Here is a 25,712-nt window from a genome sequence, read left to right on the forward strand (position 1 = left end):
GTACATCTATTTGAAATCAGAAATCTGAGGATGCAAAAAAATCAAAAGACTGAGAAAATCACCTTTAAAGTTGTCCAAATTAGGTTCTTAACAATGCATATTACAAATCAAAAATTACATTTTGATATGTTTACAGAAATAATTTTACAAAAAATCTTCATGGAACATGAACTTTACTTAATTTCTTAATGATTTTTGGCATAAAAGAAAAATCAAAAATTTTGACCCATGCAATGTATTTTTGGCTATTGCTACAAATATACCCCAGCGACTTAAGACTGGTTTTGTGGTCCAGGGTCACACACACACACACACACACACAGATTATATATTACATGCACATATATGGTCATATATTTGATGTTATATATGATGTTATATTATATTATACATATATTTATTCTACCGTATTATACTTCATTGTCATACATTTTTGATGTATGACAATGTTTGAATATAATTTCTTCTATAACATTTTTTCTTTTATTATATTTATTCAAATATTCTCGTTTTATGTACATTTTAGGTATATTTTGTATTTTTCTATGAAAGATGAAAATATGAGCATGCAGGGGGCCTTTGGGGATCCAGTTACCAGTAAAATCAAATACCCGTCAAGAGCTGGTACTCTCCCAGTCTAAGCAGAGGTGGAAAGCTGCAGTATATTGTGCTTTGTTAAATGCAAAGGTAAAGGCTGATAACAGATTTCTGCTTTAATTGCTTTGGGATTTGAATAATTTATAAGGAAAGCCCCACAATTCCCCATCCCGTTCCAATCCATCCCTCTTCACACACACACACACACTGCCCTACAAACACTTTAATATGGTGCTGTCACATGACTACAAAATGGCTCTCATTTCTCATGTAAAGCTTAATGGACTGGTCCATTGTACGAGACAGACAGAAGGAGAGAGCAAGACATGCTAATTAAAGAAGAGAGGGAAAACCAGAGGAATAGAAATAAAAGGGTTTACAGACGAAAGAACAGATTGTGTGTGAAGTAGTGCTATATTATCTGTGTGTGTATGTGTGTGTGTGTGTGTGTGTGTGTGTGTGTGTGTGTGTGTGTGTGTGTGTGTGTGTGTGTATGTGTGTGTGAGGTGAAGAGGTTTTGTTACAGTTACAGAGATTTTCTCTGTACCATTGAGCTGCCTACCTGGACAGCATTTTAAAGCATCATGCAATAATTAAGTACAGCCCAACCCAAGATACACATTTAAAAATGGACTGTTGTACAATGCACGTGTGTATGCTATGGTAAGCTTAGCAACATAATGTAAAACACCTGAGCTTTTGTTTTGCTCTTCCCCCTTGGTTACAGTTGGTTACAATCCTATATGCATGATCCGGTGTTTTCTGTGAAAGGCATCATTTTAACAGCATATGCTGGTTAGGTATGTTTTGAAGCTTGGCCGCTGGTTTGAGCTGGTCCTTAGTTGGTCCTGAGCAGGAGCTAGTTGCTTAGGACCAGCACATGACCATCTTAATCCAGCTCATAACCAGCTTATAACCAGGTCATAACCAGTTTATAACCAGCTTATAACCAGCTTAAACCAGCTCATGACCAACTAAGGACTGCTGGTTAGGTATGTTTTGGAGCATGGCAACTGGTTTAAGCTGGTCCTTAGTTGGTCCTGAGCTGGTTATAAGCTGGTCCTGAGCAGGAGCTACTTGCTTAGGACCATCTTAGGACCAGCACACGACCATTGTAAACCAGCTCAAACCAGCTGCCATGCTTCAAAACACAACTAACCAGCAGGGTGTTTTGAAGCATGGCCACTGGTTTGAGCTGGTCCTTAGTTGGTCCTGAGCTGGTTATGAGATGGTCCTGGGCAGGAGCTAGTTGCTTAGGACCAGCACATGACCATCTTAAACCAGCTTATAACCAGGTCATAACCAGTTTATAACCAGCTTATAACCATTTTAAAACAGCTCATGATCAACTAAGGACCAACATATGCTGGTTAGGTATGTTTTGGAGCATGGCAGCTGGTTTAAGCTGGTCCTTAGTTGGTCCTGAGCTGGTTATAAACTGGTCCTGAGCAGGAGCTACTTGCTTAGGACCATGTTAGGACCAGCACACGACCATCTTAAACCAGCTCAAACCAGCTGCCATGCTTAAAAACACAACTAACCAGCAGGTATGTTTTGAAGCATGACCACTGGTTTAAGATGGTCATGTGCTGGTCCTGAGCTAGTTTAAGATGGTCTTGAGCTGGTCCCAAGCAGCAGCTAGTTGCTTAGGACTATCTTAGGACAGCACATGACCATCTTAAACCACCTTATAATCGGGTTATAACCAGCTCAGGATCAGCTTAAACCAGCTCATGACCAACTACAGACCAGCTTAAACCAACTCAAACCAACTGCCATGCTTCAAAACATAACTAACCAGCAGCTGTGTTTTGGAGCATGGCAGCTGGTTTAAGATGGTTATGTGCTGGTCCTGAGCTAGTTTAGGATGGTCTTGAGCTGGTGTCAAGAATGAGCTAGTTGCTTAGGACCAGCTTAGGACAGCACATGACCATCTTAAACCACCTTATAATCCGCTCAAAACCAGCTCAGGATCACCTTAAACCAGCTCATGACCGACTACAGACCAGCTTAAACCAACTCAAACCAGCTGCCATGCTTTAAAACATAACTAACCCGCAGGTGTGTTTTGGAGCATGGCAGCTGGTTTAAGATGGTCATGTGCTGGTTCTGAGCTAGTTTAAGATGGTCTTGAGCTGGTCCCAAGAAGGAGCTAGTTGCTTAGGACCAGCTTAGACAGTATATTATAATTATTTTATAATCCACTCATAACCAGCTCAGGATCATTTTAAACCAACTCATGACCAACTAAAGACCAGCTTAAACCAGCTGCCATGCTTCAAAACATAACTAATCAGCAGGTGTGTTTTGGAGCATGGCAGCTGGTTTAAGATGGTTATGTGCTGGTCCTGAGCTAGTTTAGGATGGTCTTGAGCTGGCTTCAAGAAGGAGCTAGTTGCTTAGGACCAGCTTAGGACAGCACATGACCATCTTAAACCATCTTATAATCCGCTCAAAACCAGCTCATGACCAACTAAAGACCAGCTTAAACCAACTCAAACCAGCTGCCATGCTTCAAAACATAACTAACCAGCAGGTGTGTTTTGGAGCATGGCAGCTGGTTTAAGATGGTTATGTGCTGGTCCTGAGCTAGTTTAGGATGGTCTTGAGCTGGTGTCAAGAATGAGCTAGTTGCTTAGGACCAGCTTAGGACAGCACATGACCATCTTAAACCATTTTATAATCCACTCAAAACCAGCTCATGACCAACTAAAGACCAGCTTAAGCCAACTCAAACCAGCTGCCATGCTTTAAAACATAACTAACCCGCAGGTGTGTTTTGGAGCATGGCAGCTGGTTTAAGATGGTCATGTGCTGGTTCTGAGCTAGTTTAAGATGGTCTTGAGCTGGTCCCAAGAAGGAGCTAGTTGCTTAGGACCAGCTTAGACAGTATATTATAATTATTTTATAATCCACTCATAACCAGCTCAGGATCATATTAAACCAACTCATGACCAACTAAAGACCAGCTTAAACCAGCTGCCATGCTTCAAAACATAACTAATCAGCAGGTGTGTTTTGGAGCATGGCAGCTGGTTTAAGATGGTTATGTGCTGGTCCTGAGCTAGTTTAGGATGGTCTTGAGCTGGCTTCAAGAAGGAGCTAGTTGCTTAGGACCAGCTTAGGACAGCACATGACCATCTTAAACCATTTTATAATCCGCTCAAAACCAGCTCATGACCAACTAAAGACCAGCTTAAACCAACTCAAACCAGCTGCCATGCTTTAAAACATAACTAACCAGCAGGTGTGTTTTGGAGCATGGCAGCTGGTTTAAGATGGTTATGTGCTGGTCCTGAGCTAGTTTAAGATGGTCTTGAGCAGGAGCTAGTTGCTTAGGACCATCTTAGGAGCAGCACATGACCAGCACCTGACCATTTTATATCCAGCTCAGGACCAGCTTAAACCAGCTCATGACCAGCATATGCTGGTTAGGTATGTTTTGGAGCATGGCAACTGGTTTAATCTGGTCCTTAGTGGGTTATAAACTGGTTATGAGCTGGTCCTGAGCATGAGGTAGTTGTTTAGGACCAGTTTAAGAGCAGCACATGACCATCTTAAACCAACTCATGACCAACTAAGGACCGGCATATGCTGGTTAGGTATGTTTTGGAGCATGGCAGCAAGTTTGAGATGGTCCTCAGTTGGTCCTGAGCTGGTTATAGCACCTCAGGACCAGCTAAAGACAAGCTTAAAGAAGCTGCCATGCTTCAAAACATAACTAACCAGCATATGCTGGTTTTACAACGGGGTTCCTCAGCAAGGACACATCAAATTAATAAAAAACAGTAAAGACATTTATGTTACAAATGATTTTTGATATAAGAGAAGAAAATTCTTTTAAAAACCCTACTGACCTCAACCTTTGAACAGCAGGTTTTATATTTGCACACAATGACATGAATACAAATTTATTAGGCATATAATTTCATGTCTCATACATACGCAAATATGCAGCATCTTTAAAGATTATGGAGTGTGTAAGTCTGGTTCTAGACTCTGGAGACCAGCAGAAGAACATCTCCCGTGAGGACAGGACACCATCCAGCACAGCTGGAGACCCCAGTTTCCGATCCAATTAGCACTTGAACACATACAAGTTCACTTTTTACACAACACACTTAATACAAGTGTAAACAACTGTTGGTGGTAGACATAGTGTGTTGTTTTCATCATTTATACTCCATGGAAATAAGGAGACTTGCTCAATTCTGATTCCCGCTGTGATTTTTGTGATTTGTGTTTTGTGATTTTTGTGATTAAGATAGTGACTCAAAATACCAAGAGACCAATGCCTGTTCATGTTCACAGACAAAAACAACTATATTTGACAGAAGTGGATGATAGTGTAAGGTATCTAGAGTGTATTAAGACATCAACATCATGTTGAAGTATTGTGAGAGCATTTGTGAATATGTGTGTGTGTGTTAGGAAAAGCTGAAGTCAGTATTGTAACGTGTGCTGAGCGCTTCAGCTCTTTTGTGCTTTTGCTGTCCAGGAGTTTTTAAACCTGCAGCTCTGCTCGTGTTCCCAAAGAGACAAAACTGCCGCCTCAGCACAGAAAAGAACTGCGAGCAGCCTTATCCACACATGCATTCACAGTACCAACAAATAATCACAATTAAATTAAATGTGCACAATAGGACGAATCAGCAAAATGTAACCATAAAACATGCATGAACACACACACACACACACACACACACACACACACACACTCACACGTTGGGTTTACATGTTTTATGGGGACATTCCATAGGCGTAATGGTTTTCATACTGTACAAACTGTATTTTCTATCACCCTACACCTACCCTACACCTAAACCTAGCCCTCACAGGAGATTGTGCACACTTTTACTTCCTCAAAAAAACTCATTGTGCATGATTTATAAGCCTGTTTCCTCATGGGGACCTAAGAAATGTCCCCACAAGGTCAAAATCTACTGTTATTACTATCCTTGTGGGTCCCCACAACGTGATGAATACCAGGTACACACACACACACACACACACACACACACACACACACAGGGGAAAGTCTTCACAATGTAATACAGATTCGGTGTATTTCCCAGAAAGACCCTCCCCCCCACAATAATACACATTCTGAGGGGAGCAGGTGCAGTTGTTCTCATTGTGAATGTGTGTGTGTTTCACCAGCTCCTCCCACTGAGCTTGTTAATATCAAATTTGCTCATTATTTACACAGATTTGCCTTCACAATCAAATCCCCCAATAGCTCACAATCTTGACACAATCTCAAACACACCAGGCTTTACATTACTTGTCTATTCATTCATATGTATATATAGAGTCAAACCAAAAATTATTCAGACCAGATATATTATAAAATATTTTTTTACTAGTGGGTGCAGGACACTTCTGTTCATTTATGTAAGTGATGGAAAGAAAAATAAAGTTAACTTTGAAATATTATACCCAAAACATCTCCAAAATGTTGATTTGACACTTTCACCTGACCATGTTTTGTTACATACCTTTCTATCAAAGTTATTTGACATTATCTGACAGATGAGTTGTCATATTTTATTACCGTTTTCTTAACTGCATATAATCGAATAAACTGTGATAATGTTGACCCTGGATCATACAACCAGTCATAAGGTTTGGTTTTTAATTGAGCTGGTTAAGCTTTCCATTGTTTTATGGTTTGTTAGGATAGGACAATATTTTGCAGAGATAGAATTAGAAAATCTGGAATCTAAAGGGTACAAAAAAAATCTAAATATTGAGAAAGTTGTCTAAATGAAGTTCTTAGCAATGCATATTACTAATCAAAATTTAAGTGTGGATATATTTATTTTATGGTAGGAAATTTACAAAATATTTTCATGGAACATGATTTTTACTTAATATCCTAATGTTTTTTTTTTTTTTTTTTTTTACCGGCATCACTATCAAACGTAACTTTATTTTTTATTTTTTACACATTTATTTTAATGTTTAGCTTTTTCACATAACAAACAAGACAACGATAACAAAGAAAATATAATTACAATAATAATATCCTAATGAATTTTGGCATTAAAAAATGTGAAAAAATTATATATTTTGGTTTGACTGTATATTTGGGTTGTCACAACTTTCATGATTCAACTTGATTTCTATTCACAAGCTTGCAGTTCAATTTGATATAATATTGGATATTGTGGACATATGTCAGGTACAGGACATGGCAAATTTTCTAATGCTAATGCTGTAAAATATACATTAGAGCCTGTTGGTACTACATTACTATAATATTGAGGCTTAAAAATTAACTGATTTGTACACAAACTCTTAAATTACTCTCAATGAATTTACAATTACATAGTTATATTTCAATTTATGTAAATTATTGTAAAGTTATTGTAGAGTTAATTTTTCTAGCTGACTAACAAGTGTATTGTCATCAAATATATATTATTTATATATAATTATATAATATAATTTTTTCTGAGGTAAATGTGATGCTAAGTGACATTGTTTACAAGCTGCTATATTGATACCTTTGCACAGTTAAAACACAGATTAAGCGATTACATGAGACAGGATATGGATTTCAGTAAGTTGCATATTTATTTCATGCTGAATCTGGTACTAAAGTAGAGGATTTTATTATTTGTATTGTATTTAGTATTTTATTGTTTGAATACTGCAATAAAATGGACAGAATTTGAAATCTGAGACTTTGTTTATATCAAAAGTAACTAAGCACAAAGCTTATTACGATTATTGGATGAAAGGTGCGCTACAATGTTCCTTTCAATAACTGAAAGCAGGCTAGACTAATCAATTCTTGGGATTTAAGAATCAATATCGTTTTGTAAAAAATGGGAATTGAATCTGGTATTAAAGCGGAGGAGATGATCAGTTCAGGTGCCGCTTCTCTTGAACTGAGTCACCACAGCAATCTGTCACTCCACTTTAAACAGCACCAAAATGTAATTTATTGTTTGAATACTGCAATGAAATGGACAGAATTTGAAATCTGGGACTTTGCTTTATATCAAAAGTTACAAAGCTTATTACGATTATTGGATGAAAGGTGCACTACAATGTTTTGAAAATTTTTCAACATTTTCAGAAATGCCTTGAAGTAAAAGTAGAATATGGGCAGACTTTTAATGAGGCAGTTTTGGGTTTTGTTCTCACACCATCATTACACCATTAGTTAATAAGCCAAGAAACAACACAAGGAAGATCACACAAAAAAAAATAAAAAATAAAAAATTGGCCACAACATGCCACAGCAGAACAAACCAGTTTAGCCTAAAGATCAAATGTTGCATTTGCAATAGATGCATGCTAATTATTTATGTAAAGGGAGTCTGTGTTTACAGACAGGTTCAGCAGAACGTCTCAGACCTTCTTCTGAAAATATCTTGCGTCACTGTACGTGTGAAGTATATGAGCAAGAGCTCTTCTGAGACTCTGATGCCAGCTGTTTTTCCCGACTCCATCTCCCTCGGATCTCTTTCCTCCTTCATCACACACCCACACAGACTCATGAAGTGCATGAAGGATGCTGGCTGGTCAGGTTTTCACTCTCCCTCCATCTAACAACTTATTCACTTTCTCTCTCTCTTCCTGCCTATTGCTCATGTTTTGTGTATCTTTCCTCTACTGCGCAGTTTCCTGAAAGGATGGTAAAATGGAGCTGAATAAATGATGCCATAATAAACGTATATCAGATCAGTGCACTGACATTGAAATCACTGAATAGATCAAGTCGATATTTTGTTAGTTTGATTAATATCTCTATAGTGTTGTTAATCTAATCCAGCTTTTCTATGTTTGCATGTGCATTTATTATACTGCAACACCAACACTTGTGAAGACTTGTGAAGGTTTGAAAACATGAACCGGTTCTTTTTTAGATAATAATGTCTAAAGACTGAGCACCACAAATTGAAACAAAAACAATTAACCAACGCATGCAAACACATGCCACAAACCCTCAGGTGCAACTGACATCTGAAATTAAACAAATGAGTGTGTCTGGAGGTGTGTTTGGGCTCTTTCATGCATGTTGGACACGGCTGACATGATGATAAATGTTAATGGCAATGCAAGAAGTGTATTCATCCGAGATGTGTGTGTTTAAAGAAGAAACCTATCGTTTGAACTTGATTTATAATTACAAGTATGAAATTAAAAAACAAAACCAATCCGCATACAGCTCACTCAACTGCAATCGGACACACACCAGCGTCTCAGCAGAAGTGTCCTGTCACAGGTTTGATCTGATGAGACGTCACACGTGTGCTGACTGGGTCAGACAGAGGCTTATAGTAGCAGATGGCAGATGACACTGGGATACTTCTGCACTGCGTTTTGCTGAGCTCAGACCCTGCATGAATTATGCGGGTGTTGCTTACAGGGAAATTTTTAAATGTTACTTCAGATTCATACAATGAACATTACATTACATTATTATACTCAAATATTTAATATAATGAGTCTCAGATATAAGATTCAATTTCAGACATAATTAGTAATATTGTGTCACACTAAAATTTATTTAGACACCTTCAACATTTTTTTCGCTATACTTTAGAAAATGGCAATGAATTATGACAAGAACTCATAGTTAAACTCTTCAGATTCATCTTGATAATGTCAGTTAACTTTGATAGAAAGGTATGTAATGGATTACAATCAATCAAAAATTCAGACAACTGTTAGTATGACAATATTTATACAACTATCAATACTTTGTTGACCTATTACCAAGCAATGCTTAATTTTGTTCAGTCTGTGGTGTAAAAAGGTCACATTAGCAATTAAAGAAAAAAACACTTAAGGAAAACATGGTCAGGTCAAAGTGTCTGAATAATATTTGGCCCCAAATTTTGATCAATTTTACTGGTAGTCCACTGTATGAAGTATTTTTGGGTTTAATATGTCACAGCTTATTTTATTTTGCTATCTTCACTTACATAAATGAACTGTAGTGTCCTGCACCCACTAGTAAAAAAAATAAAATAAAAATGTCTGAATAATTTTTGGTTTGACTGTACATGAAAATTAATAAATATTTTTTTCATAATATACACCGTTCAGTAACATTAATATTGAGAATATTGTGAAATATTATAAACATTTAAAAGAACTGTTGTCTATTTAAACATTTAAATTTTAATATTTATAATTTTTTTTTTTTTTTATAATTTTAAAATGTAATTTATTCCTGTGATGACAAAGCTGAATTTTCAGCATCATTACTTCAGTCTTTTATTATAATTTATTTGACATAAAAATCTTTTGTAACATTAGAAATGTTTTTACTGTTATTTAAAAAAAAAAATAAGAATCTTTCAATAATCTTACAAAAAAGAGATTTAGGTCCATTCCTAAAACGTGAAACAAATCTGTCAGTTTTTTAAGGATTATTTCACTTCCGGAATAAACATTTTCTGATGATTTACTCACCCCTATGTCATCCAAGATGTTCGTGTCTTTCTTTATTCAGTTGAAAAGAAATGAATGTTTTTGAGGAAAACATTTAAGAATTTTTCTACATATAGTGAACTTCAATGAGGATCAGCCATTTTCTAAAAAAATATATAATTTTTCATACTTTTTAACCACAAATGCTCATCTTGCACTAGCTCAACTTCACACATTACGTAGTCATGTTGGAAAGGTCACATGTGACGGAAACACCAACCCATTGTTTACAAAGCGAACGTGCCAAGAAAGTCCTTTACAAAAAAAGGTAAAACAACAATGTTGGACAATTTTGGTGTTTTTTGCCCAATCCTACCTTTCTGAACCAGAGTACACAGATGAACAACTAACAACACCTGACCTTTCCAATGTAACTGCATAATGTGTGAAGGCACAGGTGCAGCATTTTAAAAAGTATAGAATTTGTCTTTTTTTTAGAAAATGAGTAATCATAGAGAAGAATCTTATTCCTCAGCTGGGATTGTGTCGAGTTCTTTGAAGCTGCATTGAAACTGCAACTTGGACCTTCAACTCGTTGATCCCCATTGAAGAGGGCCCTTCGAGGGCTATCGATCGAGCCCAGATTGGAGTCTCTAGGGCTCTTCCTTCGATTTTGGCCCCGAAACTAGGGAGTCTGTATCTCGGGCCCCCGGGGGAGCAGGGACTCTGGGTGGGTGCAGTCGGGTAGGTTTCCCAGAGGTCTAACTCCGACCCGAATTTGGTGGACTTTGGCTGCGTTTCGGCGGAGTTATAGGCGGTCAAAATTTGAAGTTAAATAATAGAATTTGTCTTTTTAGAAAATGAGTGATCGTTTGACTAGATAAGACACTTATTCCTTGGCTGGGATCATGTAGAGTCCTTTAAAGCTGCATTGAAACTGCAACTTGGACCTTCAACTTGTTGATCCCTACTGAAGAGGGCCCTTCGAGGGCTATCGATCGAGCCCGTATTGGAGTCTCTAGGGCTTTTCCTTCGATTTTGGCCCCGAAACTAGGGGATCTGTATCTCGGGCCCCCAGGGGAGCAGGGACTCTGGGTGGGTGCAGTCGGGTAGGTTTCCCAGAGGTCTAACTCCGACCCGAGTTGGTGGACTTTGGCTGCGTTTCGGCAGAGTTATAGGCGGTCAAAATTTGAAGTTTGGGGGTCCGTATCTATTGTGGTTAAAAATAATAGAATTTGTTTTTTGAGAAAATGAGTGATCGTTTCACTAGAAAAGACCCTTATTCCTCGGCTGGGATCGTGTAGAGTCCTATGAAGCTGCACTGAAATCGCAATTTAGACCTTCAAACCGCTGATCCCCATTGAATCCCACTATATGGAGAAAAATCCTGGAATGTTTTCCTCAAAAACCTTCATTTCTTTTTGACCGAAGAAAGAAAGACAAATATCTTGGATGACATGGGGGTCATGTTTTAGCCCCTTCGATTTTGGCCCCCGAAACTAGGGAGTCTGTATCTCGGGCCCCCGGGGGAGCAGAGACTCTGGGTCGGTGCAGTCGGGTAGGTTTCCCAGAGGTCTAACTCCGACCCGAGTTTGGTGGACTTTGGCTGCATTTCGGCAGAGTTATAGGCGGTCAAAATTTGAAGTTTGGGGGTCCGTATCTATTGTGGTTAAAAATAATAGAATTTGTTTTTTTAGAAAATGAGTGATCGTTTCACTAGAAAAGACCCTTATTTCTCGGCTGGGATCGTGTAGAGTCCTATGAAGCTGCATTGAAATTGCAATTTTGACCTTCAATCCGCTGATCCCCATTGAATCCCACTATATGGAGAAAAATCCTGGAATGTTTTCCTCAAAAACCTTCATTTCTTTTCGACCAAAGAAAGACAGACAAACATCTTGGATGACATGGGGGTGAGTAAATTATCAGAAAATTTTAATTCTGGAAGTGAACTAATCCTTTAATAAATCTGATTCATAATACACACTGAAGACACATTCTCTGGTATTGCCTAATGGAAATTTTGCTTCACAAGTAAATTTATTTAGTGTTAAGGAGTTTTAAATGAGGGCACTGGGGAGTGAGACAAATGTGGGATTTATCATGCTTTTATCAAAGATTTGATATTAATGGCTGATTTGTCTGCATTGATTTCTGATTCAAAGGTGAGCTTGTGATTTGATTGTTATCTGCTCAGAGTTGCAGCTGTCTGTTCCCACCCCCCCAGCATCAGCCATATCTGCTTCCTTTCTGCCACATGGTCCGTCGTCACGACGACACAGCGTGATTGAAAAGCAGAAAACCCATTTGCTCCGACCGCTTTAATCAAACACACTCATTCATTATTCAGAGCGCGTGAGAGGGTGCAGGGGGCAAGCCAGTGTGTGTTTGTGTGTGTGTGAGGACTATTGGAGTTTGAGTCAGTGCACATTTTAATAATACAAGCAAAACAAGATTTTTGTGATACAAATATGTCCATCAGATGTATTGAAATTGCTAAACTATAGATAATAAACAGTGATCATACAAAAGAAAAACTTTTAAGAAAGTAGTTCTCAGCTGGAGGCCGGAGAAAAGCCAAATTCACACAAATGCACACACACACAAACAAGTAAAAAAAATCCCGAACACTTTAGAAATTCCCAGAGAGAGGTGAGAGAATGAGAATGAAAGATTGAATTGGTTTCCTAGGTGGAAACTGGGAAAGTAATCTGGACGCAGGTCAGTCAGGACGGATCCGACTGCCAGCTCTCCATGGGCGCAGAAGAGCAAACTAAACAGCGCAACACACACTTTTGTGATTCTCTCTGCTATATACACACACAGCACTTTTTAAAGGGACAGAAGCAATCAGATCCACCCAGTCAGAAGCCATTAAAGCAGAAAATATAGTGTACTGAACAAGACAAGCCACATGCAGACACACAGAGAGAACATTGACTGATATAATAACCTGTATCAATGGCTCCAATCCAAAACCTAGTGAGCAGCCCACGCAGACAGGAGTGTAAGTTATCAGAGGTGTGCTCTTGACTATTAAAAACGGTAGGCAGCATGATTATGCAGCCTTCTGAGAAAACCTCTAGCTAAATTTGAAGGCAGCATTGCATGTAAACTTTATGAAGAACGCAGTCCCATGATGCACAGCGGCAACTTGTGAAAAACAACTGTGTCTGTGCAACTGAATTGAATAAGCTGTTAATGAGATATTTAAGTGCGCATCAGAAAAGATACGGCTCGACTTATTCGTGTTGTCTGATCTTGGAAAAAGCAGCAAACAGAAACGCCCATAATTAACTTAAAGAGATAGCTCACCCAAAAATGAAAATTACCCCATGATTTACTCACCCTCAAGCCATCAGGTGTATATGACTTTCTTCTTTCAGATGAATACAATCAGAGTTCTATTAAAAAATAATATGGTCCTGGCTCTTCCAAGCTTAATTTTGATGCAAAATAAAGTGCTTGCATCCATCATAAGAAGTGCTCCACATGGCTCTGAGGGCTTAATAAAGGCCTTCTGAACCGAATCGATGCATTTGTGTAAGAAAAATACCTATATTTAAAAATGTATAAACTGTAATCTCTAGCTTTCTCTAACTGAACACGCCACTCTCATGTGAACAGTTAGCGAAAGCTAGAGATTACAGTTTATAAAGTTTTAAATATGGATATTTTTCTTACACAAACACATTGATTCGCTTTAGAAGGCCTTTATTAATTCCTCTGAGCCAGGTGGAGCACTTTTTATGATGGATGGATGCACTTTATTGAACTTCAAAATCTCGACACCCATTCACTGCGATTGTAAGGACTGGAAGAGCCAGGACATTTTTTAATATAACTCAGATTGGATTTGCCTGAAAGAAAAAAGTCATATACACCTAGGATGGCATGAGGGTGAGTAAATCATAGGTTCATTTTTATTTTTTGGTTAACTATCTCTTTAAATCCCAGTACTTTATCTTGGAAATACAGTCAAACCAAAAATTATTCAGACACCAGATATAATTTGTGATATTATTTTACTAGTGGATGCAGGACACTATAGTTCAATTATGTAAGTGAGGATAGCAAAATAAAGTAAACTGTTGACATATTATACCCCAAACTTTTTCATAAAGTGGACTACCAGTAAAATTGATAAATTTGAGACCAAAATTTTGATTTGACACTTTCACCATGTTTTGTTACATAGCTCTATCAAAGTTATCTGACATTATCAAGATGATTTTTTTCTGACACAGTTTAACTCTTGAGTGATTGTCATATTTTATTAGTAGCGAATAAACTGTGATAATGTGAGACATTTTGAAGGTGTCTGAATAGATTGTGGCTTGACTGTAAGTCACATCAACATGCATCTGCCTACTTTATAAACTCCAAAAACTGGATTGATTCATGAGCCAAACCTACAAGCCCAAAGATGTAAACTTAATAAGCATCACTTATAATAAGTGGACATTGCAACACTTCAAGAACATGCTTTAAAATTGAATATGACATGCATTTGTGCATTTTACTTAAATTACGTAAGTACAAAGTAATAAATTATAAGCACTTTTTAAAATAAGTACAAATTAATAATAAATCAAAACATCTGCATGTTACCAATAGCGTCAAAATGAACAAGCAATATATATATTTTTTAAACTTCAGAATTGATTTTGAGCTTAGTCTTGTTTTGTACGATGGCAGTCCAATTTTGTTTGTGTGTTTATAGCACCTTTGAAGAGAGAATCACAATTTATTGGAGATTTGATTTTTTTCTCCCACGCCTCACTGAAATTCAACAGTGAGGAGCACTTTTTAATGACAAAAAAAGTTGTTGCACTCTAAATTTACTTGGAATTTGGAATATAATGTGCATGTTTATACATTTGCAAAATCATCAGGGTTAGACTTGGACAGCACGAGCGACTGAGGATGAAGAAACGTGTGTAAGACAATCTGTCAGATCGCCACCTGAGCTACACATGATATAAATGGGAAAGACTGCCCTGAAGGCCTGAAAGTCCTTTAATATTAACAGCACTTTTGCATGTCATACTTAAATAAAGTGACTCCTTTACAGAGGTAGAACTGCATTAGAATGCCAACAGCACAACACAAACACACTCTGTTCACAAAGAGCCTGACAAAAACACAGAGGGAGTCGCATCTTAAAGCCAGATTTTCTCTTCACCAGGATGTTTAGGAGAAATACAGACACTGAGGGAGAACACTGAAATATTCATAATGCATTATTATAATGAGATTAAATCTGCTGACTCTGATTCTGTCTGGCACCAGTTTAAAGTACAGAGGCAGTTGTGTTTGTAACAGTAAGAGTTAATGGATTGAATTTAGGAGATGAATATGAAAGAAGCAAGGTTATGACTGTGAGCTTTGGTGCAGACCCATAGGAATTATTTATACAATGAGCATCTGCACTGAGGAAAGTAAGAAATAAAGCAATTATAGTTCAGTTTTTGAATGAGTACTTCAGAGTAATATCAGCTAAATCACCCTATAAAGATAAAATACTGATTATGGCACCTGGGTGAATCTCATAAAACCTGCCAGATTATATTTCAGCCCCAAAATCAACAGAATTATTATATTTTTTGTAAATATAACATTAAGCCTTTTTTAAGACGATTAATTTTTTTGTGCATGTGACATTTTTATATCTAATGTTTTATAATTTAAAATGAATTATTTCAAATTAATTATTCGTAATGAAGCATAAATGCAAAAAAAAAAAAAAAAAAAAAACAGTACAAAATAGTTCAGTATTTATTAGTCTTGGTAATATTTTCTGTACTTTAATCTATGCTGATTTAAATACAAAATTAATTGTTATTACAGTAAAGGGAATCTAATGAGAATCGCAAATGAGAGTAACGAGAATTGCAAAAAACTCATTACGATAATGAGGATTTGGATGGATGAGCTAAATTGCACATTATAAAATATGTCAAATGCAAGAAATCTTTAGGGTCCTAAAAAGGCTTAATGTTCTTAATATAAAATACAGTTGTTTTTTCAAGTTGGGATGTGACCTTGTTTTCATGGCATATTGTTATTATTCATAAATGCATTACGGCATTATGCCTTCAAATTGAAAACAATCCCAAAATGCTAAAACCTCGAGCAAATAGTAAAGTTTATGAGTATTAAGACTACATGTAATATAGGGAATCCTGACAGAGACAGAAAGAGAGAGAGAGAGAGAGAGAGAGAGAGAGAGAGAGAAAGAGAGAGAGAGAGAGAGAGAGAGAGAGAGAGAGAGGAAGAGAGCATGGCAGATGCCATGATCGATAGAGTGGTCAGGTCTTTCCCAATCCTTCAGCATAAATCATCAGCCATTATGATCATGCAGTCCATCAGCAGCAACATAAAACCCTTTGCAAATAGATCTGATGGGCATTAGTCATACCTCACACACTGCAGAAATACACACACACTGCATTTTTCCAGTGCTTTTCCAAACTCAAACCGCTACATGACATCCCAGAAGCAGATACTCACTGGTTCAGTTCCACGTCTAAAATGAAGGTCTGTCCGAAGGCCGGCACCTGGAAGCTAGCTTGAGCCATGTGGTTCTGTAAAAGAGACAAAACAAGAAAATATCTGGTCATTCTCAGCTCTTAGGATGCCACAAATGAGCTGAGACAACAAAATCTGCAAAATTCATGTTTTTGTGTTTTGGAAAAGAGAAACACAATTAGATATGTTTTTTTTTTTTATTCATGCAAAACTCCAGTCCTTAAAACTCCAGTTCATAGTAGGCATGTTTACATGCAGTCATTTACAACAGTCTGAGTAAATCCAATCTAATTTCAGATTTTAAAAGTTCGCATTTTTGTTTTGTGTAGTTTCTTCAAGGTATTTTTGAATCCAATTAAGAAGACGTAATTTAGTGTTTAAAAGCAGTTTTTTTTCCTATTGATTGGATTCTTTCAGGTTAGCACCACCCTTTTAATCCAATCTAAATGTACACTGCAAGTCAAAAGTTTTTGAACAGTTTTTTTACGTCTTTTTACAGAAGTCTATTTATTTGATCCAAAGTACAGCAAAAACAGTAAAATTGTCAAATATTTTAACTATTTAAAATAACTCTTTTCAATCTGAATATATTTTAAAATGTCATTTCTTCCTGTGATTTCAAAGCTGAATTTCTGGCATCATTACTTCAGTCACATGATCGTTCTGAAATCATTCTAACATTCTGATTTGCAGCTCAAAAACTTTTATAATTATTATTAGGTTTTATTCGGAAAACTTTCCAGATTTTTCAGATTTCTTTGATGAATAGAAAGTTCAGAAGAAATCTTTTGTAACATTGTTTTTATCATCACTTTTGATCAATTTAAAGCATTCTTGCTAAATAAAAGTAATAATTTCTATATTTTCTTTGCTCAAAATAATGTAAAAATTATAAATTATACTGACTCCAAGCTTTTGAATGGTATAGTGTATAGTAGGGATGCACGATACGAAATTTTTTTACCGATAGCCGATAATTAAGTTCTTCTTGTGGCCGATGCCGATACCGATACCCAATACGTTCATATTTTTATATGATAATTTTGTGCACCCAGGAGAATACAAAATCTAAGATAAACTAAAGAAATGTATATTATATATCTGGGTCAAACAATCATAGCAAACATCAGTCCTGACTCTTCAAAAATGTTTTTATTTTTTGTGTAAGGCACCACAATTCTAAATAAATAAAATGCTTTGACATTTGTCAACCTGGAAAAAATGAAAAGTGCATCATGGAGTAACGTCAGATGTCCAAATGTCCGTTAAAGCTTACATGTAATCCATTCTTATTGATCATATTATGAATGTGTGCAACAACCAAATCGTACAAAACGGGGAATAAAACATCAGAATCGAGATTAAAACATCTCAACTGTTCAGAATGCCGCAAGCCAAACGCAGGTCATGTGACATGAACCAACCAATCAACTTCATCCTTTCCCTTCATAACATTGAAAGCACTGCCAAGGTGGAGAAACAGCTTATCATAGCTGTACAGGAATAAACATTTTTAAATAAATTTAATAACAGAGCTACTGCAAGCGATTTTTAATGCTGACAATCCATTTATCCTTTGCTGAAACTTCCGTGACTTTATGGAGAGCGCAGGTCATGGTTGCTTAGCAACGGCAGACGCACAGCAGACACTACAGAGCGGTTTGGAAAGAAAGAGATAGCGGCGCGCCTAGCGTTTTCCACGCGTTTTTAGGCGCGACATGTGTACGGCCCCTAAAACAGATTCACCACGATGATGACCTCTGAAGTGAGATATATAAGATTTGTTGTGTTAAAACTTGACGGCTTTTTACCTCCTCTCGGAATCCTTGCTAAACATGTGTTGCAAATAGCAATAGCATCGTCCTCCTCTGCCACCGTGAAAAACTTCCAGACCGGCGAAGGCGATGATGACGACAGATGATGACGTATTAAACGCGACAAAGGCCGAGAGTCACTGCAGTTTACAGCTGCAGTCACTTGCACTCGGAAAGCAGATGAATCTCTGATAAACCAGACTGATTGATTGATTTACCAGCAAGAGTACTTTATCGGATCGGATTTCATTTATTTATCGGAGCAATAAAAATGACGTAATTTTTACCCATATCGGTCGATAATTTATTTGTCTGATAAATATCGTGCATCCCTAGTGTATAGTGTAAAAAAAAGCTTTTTATTTCAGATAAATGCTGATCTTTGGATCTTTCTTTTCATCAAATAATCCTGACAAAAATGTAACTGTTTTAAATATTGATCATAATAATAATAAAAATGCGTCTTGAACAGCAAATCAGCATATTAGAATGATTTCTGAAAAATCATGAGACACTGAAAACTGGAGTAATGATGAAATTTAGATTTGATCATAGGAATAAATTACATTTTAAAATATATTCAAATAGAAAGCAGTTATTTAAAAAAATAAAAATATTTCACAATTTTACCGCTTCTAATGTATTTTGGATTAAAAAAAAAATGCCAGCTTGGTGAGCAAAAGAATTATTTAAAAAAATGTTTTACTGTTGTTAAAAAAAATCTTACTGTTCAATAACTTTTGACTGGTAGTGTATCTAGTGTCACATGATCCTTCAGAGATCATTCTAATATTCTGATTTGAACTCAAGAAACATTTCTTATTATTATCAATGTCCAAAACAGCTGTGCTGCTTAATAACTTTGTGGAATGCATGATACATTTTTTCCAGGATTCTTTGAGTAGATTTGAAGTAGAAATTGTAAAATTATAAATGTCTTTACTGTCACTTTTTGATTAATTTAATGCATTGTTGCTCATCAAAAGTGCATATTTATTTCAAAAGGAAAATGTCAAGGTGCCACACATGAGCTGAGACAATAAAAACTGTAAAAATTAGAACATATTTGGTGTGTCGGGAGAGAGAAGTAAAATTAGATGCGCTAATTGCTTTTTTTTTTATTCATCACGGGTACACTTTGATGTGCAGGACTGGTGGCTGTGTCGGTGTGTGTGTGTGTGTGTGTGTTCACTGATGGTTAATTCACTGCCTGCTTGGGGCCCATATGGCCAGGGCCGTATAACACCCCCTCAGGGGAAAGAGAAGCTTTTGGGTTGCAGTGCATTGTTCTCGGAGCTTGTGAGTGTGTGTGTGAGGGAGGGCAGAGAGGGCAGAAATAGAAGCATAGAGGGAGGTGAGGGGAGTCTAACACCCCCAAGGGAACACACCTCTCCCTAAACCAGCCTAGTTATCAATAAAATGGAAGGAGAACGAAGGGGTGGAAGAAATACGGAGGGGGAGAACCTCTACACTTCACCCATCAGTGACCCCCTGAATGAAGCTACCCTCCTCGAGACACACCCACATGTACATCTACTGCCCCGAGGATGAGTGCCTATTTGTGCGTCACGTCTAAACAAGATGCACAATAACACGCAAATCTAATAAAGACATTCTGAGTGTTTTCTAGAAACTGTGTAAGATGAGAAGGCTGCAGCTTTCTGCCCATTATGCCTTCAGCATCATCGATTGCTGTTTCATCATATTATCGTTTTAAACTGCTCAACTTCTGATCTACATTTTGTGTTAAATAAAGAAGATCTAAAATTAGCACGCTTCTCTTTGATTTTTGTTTTAGGCATCAGTGAATATCTATAAATAAAACCATCTTCAATCTTCAAAAAGATTCGATTGTAAGCCAAACATGGAGCTAAAAACAGATCTGAACGACTGTAGTTGAATGTATTTGTAAAGAAATAGGCTATATTTCATTGGTATGCGTCTAACTCTAATCTAGCACCATATATAACAGCACAATGATTAAATCAATGCTATGCATTGGCATGATAAAAAAAAAAGCCTTCGCTTCAATTATACAGAGCTCAGCTGCACACGTCAGACAAAGGGTTAAGCCATACACGTGCACACAGCCTGAAGCACAAAACAGCGACGTCGCGACACATGTACAGTCATTCTAACCGGTCAAAGAGACTCGTTACAGTAACGAGGCCACAGGCGATTGCATATTTATGCCTTTGAGAATTACTCAGTCACGCAAAGCGTGAGCAGCAAAGTACCTGAGCAGTCAGGATGGACAAAACCACAGACACTTTAGACATTTTGAGTTTGCACTCAAAAATCATAGTATATTAACATGATTTCTGACTGATCATGTGACAAGTCTTCTTTCATCATTACTCCAGTCACATGATCATTCCGAAATCATTTAATATTCTGATTTGCTGCTCAAAAGAACATTTTTATTATTATTATGTTGAAAACAGCTGGGTAGATTTTTTTCAGGTTTCTTCAGAAGAACAGCATTTATGTGAAATAGAAATCTTTTGTAACATTCTAAATGTCTTTATCATCATTTTTGATCAATTTAAAGCAAAAGTTATGCAACTTTTTATAGGTTAAATATATCAGTTTTATTTTTATTCATGAGTTAATGTGATATCAGCTCATGAAAAAAGTCTAATTCACTATCTTTCAAGCCAGGCAAAAGAACAAAAGAAATGGCATGTCCATAAACCTCTAATAGCATTACATGCTCAACCGAGAAACTAAATACAAAGTACATTTGCCAGTTTTCCTTTCATCATCATGGCCCAGGTTTTGAGTCCCTGACTCTTTGCTGAATAATAGACAGAGATACATACTTTGTGACCCTGGAACCAGTCATGAAAGCTAAATAATAATAACAATAAGCTGAATAAGCTTTACATTAATGTATGGTTTGTTAGGATAGGACAACTATTTAAAAATCTGGAATCTGAGGGTGCAAACAAAATCAAAATACTGAGAAAATCGCCTTTAAAGTTGTCCAAATTAAGTTGTTAGCAATGCATATTATTAATCAAAAATTACATTTTGATATATTTATGGTTGGAAATGTACAAATCTTCATGGAACATGATCTTTACTTAATATCCTAATGATTTCTGGCATCAATTTGACCCATACAATGTATTGTTGGCTAATGCTACAAATATACCCAAGACTGGTTTTGCGCTCCAGGATCACATTTATCAGTCTTTGGCATTTCTGTGATATATAATAATGTAAAAAACAATAATGCAATATTTATTCACGCTGCTAGTACTTCAACAAATGAGCTGCTCATTTGTTCTTTCTGTGTCCTTTGTGTTTGCAAAGCTGTGATGCCATGAGATGCCTCAGGAGGCCTAAGCATCAGCAGCATCTTCCGGTGAAATGTGCTGTTTTGGTTTATTAGATCACCCTTAAATGACTGGAATTATCTTCACAGCGCTTTCAGACCACCCAGAGTCTGACTATAAGACTCGGAAGGAGAGTAAAAGAGAAAAACATAAACATCATTGGAAGAGCAGCGTGTCTCCAATGGCAACGGGAGGAGAGAGCATCCTTGTGACACACAGATCAGAACATGATATGAAAAATACACACCTGTTTACTCTCAGAGCTCATTCTGACCTGTGTGTTGAGAACATCATGAGCGGTCTGAGTGTCTCCGTCCATTCGGTACACTAAACGGACCGGTACCGTGTTCTCTCTCCCGAGGAACCTGGCGTCATCACGCCGAGCCCTCGTCTTTACCAAGGTGTCTCCTAGAATAACAAAAACACGGAGGAATATGCTTAACATCTTCTCGAGATTGATGAAAATGGACACGATATTTTGTTTAGAAACGATAACGATGAATCACGGCTCGGTGTTGCAGTTACATACATATTACAGTTGTTTACATCACCTGAAACGAAAGCGGTGGGAATAAAAAACGACACTAATATGATCAAAAAAAACGCCATAATTGTTTTGTTTCGTTATCAAATGAATAAAAATACACCCTTACCGTAATGAGGCAGCGAAATGCTGGTATGTATCACAGAGCACATCACTGCTACAAAGAGGCACAGAAAGGAAATCCCGACACGGTGAGGCATCATTCCCGCATCCATTCGCTTTAGAAAATCGCGCTTAATCATATACATCCCAAATTATACGATATACGAATTAAATCCCAAGTTAAACCCAATTTTCGGTGTCCCTCAGGAAGGCGCGCACACATCCTCTTGCGCGCTGGCTGCCATCAGTGACGCCCGAGCACAGCCTCTGCATCGAGACGCGGGGTTGCGCAAGCGGCGGGCGGCGGATGACTGGTCGAAGGCGGGTGCGTTCTGGAAAACTAAAACCAGGAGCTTTTTTCTCTGCCGAGCAGAAGCCGCCACCACCTCCTCAGCAAGACATCAATAATATCCAGCCGCCTCACTGCAGAAACGCCTCATAAATATACATGAGCGAGCCGCACGCGGGATGACGGGTAGTGTAGTGTGCGCGCAAACGAGCGGTGACGAGCGCGCTCCACCTGCTGTCACCTTCTGCGCCAAACAGAACTGATCCCGTGTGGAGCAAACCAGAAGTGAAACACAGTGGTTGATATGGAAATGTATTGCTAAGTAGTACTAAATAATACATTTGGAATGTTCAGATTAACCAGAAAAAATCAAACCATTAAACAAAAACATAAAAATACTGCGCTGGCTGCTAAATTCAAAGGATTTGCGTTGAGTAACAAAATAAACAGCTACGGAAGCCATTCAAAACAAAACTAAGGTACCCTGTAATTTATGTTTTAATTAGTCCATTAGGCCACTTAAAACGGAAATTTATATAACAGAATTTTTAATTTGTATCCACCTTTTTTTCATCGTGGAAGGAAGTAGTAGGCTTAAGCCTATGGGTGAGACTTTCAACCAGTAGAATAACAACGTGGAGTAAACGATTAAACTGTTTGCAGTACACACCAGTGTGCTCATAATTAAGATAATACATAAAAAAAATATGGTAAGACACACCAATTTGCAATATCACACAGCTAAACAGGTGCTTTTGTACATGTAAAACTAGCAGGACGCGGGTGAGACCGGAAGCCAGACCCATAAAAATGATAAATGGCCACGGCAACTCTTAAAGGAAGAAAAAGGTTGGTGGGTAGATTACTTAGAAATTGTGGTTCGTTACTAATTTTCAAATTAGCTGATTACATAATCCAGATTTTGCCATATTCAGAATAGGGCTGTGCGATATGGACAAAAGAAACCTATCACGATTTTCTTGAACAGTACTGCGATTTCGATTTTAATCACGATTTTGACACAGACATGTTTTGCAGTGTGAATCTAAAACTTTTTTTTTTTTAAGGAAAACAATTAGATCTTTATCAAAGACCTGTAACATGTCTCTAAAACAGAAGGCGGAAAAAAAAATCACCTAGCAGATGAAAAAAAGTTAGGAGCACCCAAAAAAATGGCGCACACAATTTCTTTTTAGTAATGCATTGATCTTGATTCTTCATGGCTGATTCTGACTGCAGATGTTTTACAAGCACATGATCAAAGTAGGCTACTCTTTCAATATTCAAAGTGCAAATAGAGACCGAATTTTTCAAGCATGATACAGAACTATAGGCAACTGCACAATATATTTTTATAGCCCACATACTAATAACTGCCTAGATATTTTATGTAGCCTAATTTGCGCGCATTGAGGAGTCGCTCTCTAAACGCGGAATATTAAAATTGCTTTTGAATGCGTGTCCGCGTTTTACTTTTGGTTTCGTTTTAACGATCTTGCGAGACTCTCAACGGCGCTGAGCGTGCATTCTACAATAAAAGAGATTATTATAACAAAACCATTTGAAATATGAGAGGACACAAACAGGATTTTGAAAAGCATGTCCCCAGTGAAAATTACGCCCCTGTGTGAGTGGAACTCTGCCGCTGAGTTATCATCTGATGTGGATGAATGTCATGTTGTACAGTAACGTATATGGACACGGAGGCGCCAGAATTGTATCTGACAGAATGTACGCTATAGCACGAAATATATTATATTTCTTCAAAAGCGGTTTGTTGAGACCTTTTATTTTTCACAATTGAAAGAGAGAATGGCAAACCTGTCACTGTATCAGCTCACAGCAGTCTGTGCAGTAGTTAGGCTAGCGAAAGTTTTGTAAAGAAATTAAACCAAGTCGGACCACAACAGTTTCTCGCACTCGCACGAAAGGTCCCAAATATAATTTCAGGTCAAGCAGATTAAATTTTGGGAGCATATGCGACCAAAACGTTCACAATTTCGAGCCCTGCCTAGTAAAGGTAGAACAAAATGTCTTTAGAACAGACCTATGGCAAAAAGTAAGTATGTGTGTGCGTATGTGCGTGCGTGTGTTTGAAAAAACAACAACCCAGACCACAGTGTCCCACATAAAAACAATTAGAACACTGACAGAATCTAGCTGCTTTCTGCTATTACCATTTCTGGTTTCAAGCATGAACGTTGACATGTTCTTGCTCTCTGTTTAGGCGCGCTGTGTTGTGATCGGTTCAAATAGCATGCTGCGGGAAAAGTATCAGTCGAGTGCATGCCAAAAATCGTGCTGTAAGGCGATTTAGAAATCACGCATGTTCACATCGCGATTTCGATACGATTTCAATTAATCGCACAGCCCTAATTCAGAAGTGGTTAATTTGATTACTACTCAAAAGATTGGGGTAGGTAATTATGCCATTTTGTTTTATTAATACTGAATTTAATTTTATTAATAATTTGTTAATATTCCTAATATAATATATTCCTAATATAATTCCTAATTCATTGCAGTGATGGCAAAGATGAATTTTCAGCAGCCATTATTCTAGTGTCACATGGTCCTCCAGAAATCATTGTAATGCTGATTTTGTACTCGAGAAACAAATCTTATCACCAATGGTAAAACAGCTGTGCTGCTTAATATTACAAATACTGACCTCAAACGTTTGAACAATATTGTATATACAGCAGTGGCCAAAATTATTAGAACACCATTATTTTCACTGGTTTTAAGTCAGCTATTCATATCTTTTGCTGTAGTGTGCTAGTAGGAAATAATTTTCATTTCCAAACATTAATTTTGCCATTAATTGTAGTAATCTAGTGAGATTTGTTTTTGCACAAGGAGTTTAACAACAGCCAGTGCTCCGCACAGAGATCTAATCTCATGACATCAAGAAACAGAATTGAGACTAGAAGAACTGTAGCAACGTCTCCATGATGCTTCAAGAGACCTAACTGCAAAGCTACCTTAATACGCAAATGCTTAAAACTGCTTTAAACGCAAAGGATGGTCACACCAAATGTTGATTTAAATGAGTTGATAGAAGTTAATTGATAAAGAAAATCTATTATGACATTATTGAC

General features: G+C 37.3%; 1 protein-coding gene across 1 annotated transcript in view; it reads right to left on the reverse strand.

The window, feature by feature from the left end:
- adam22 (ADAM metallopeptidase domain 22) overlaps positions 1 to 22,435 on the reverse strand; it is an 89,874-nt gene extending 67,439 nt beyond the window's left edge. The window contains exons 1-3 of the mRNA XM_073846526.1: positions 22,330 to 22,435; positions 21,924 to 22,084; positions 16,504 to 16,577 (exon numbers count right to left, since the gene is read on the reverse strand). Coding sequence (XP_073702627.1) covers positions 16,504 to 16,577; positions 21,924 to 22,084; positions 22,330 to 22,435 — 341 coding nt within the window. The remainder of the gene's footprint in view (positions 1 to 16,503; positions 16,578 to 21,923; positions 22,085 to 22,329) is intronic.
- Positions 22,436 to 25,712: the final 3,277 nt, after the last annotated feature.

This window comes from Garra rufa, chromosome 9, assembly GCF_049309525.1.
Source record: "Garra rufa chromosome 9, GarRuf1.0, whole genome shotgun sequence".
In the NCBI taxonomy this organism is placed as follows: Eukaryota; Metazoa; Chordata; class Actinopteri; order Cypriniformes; family Cyprinidae; genus Garra; species Garra rufa.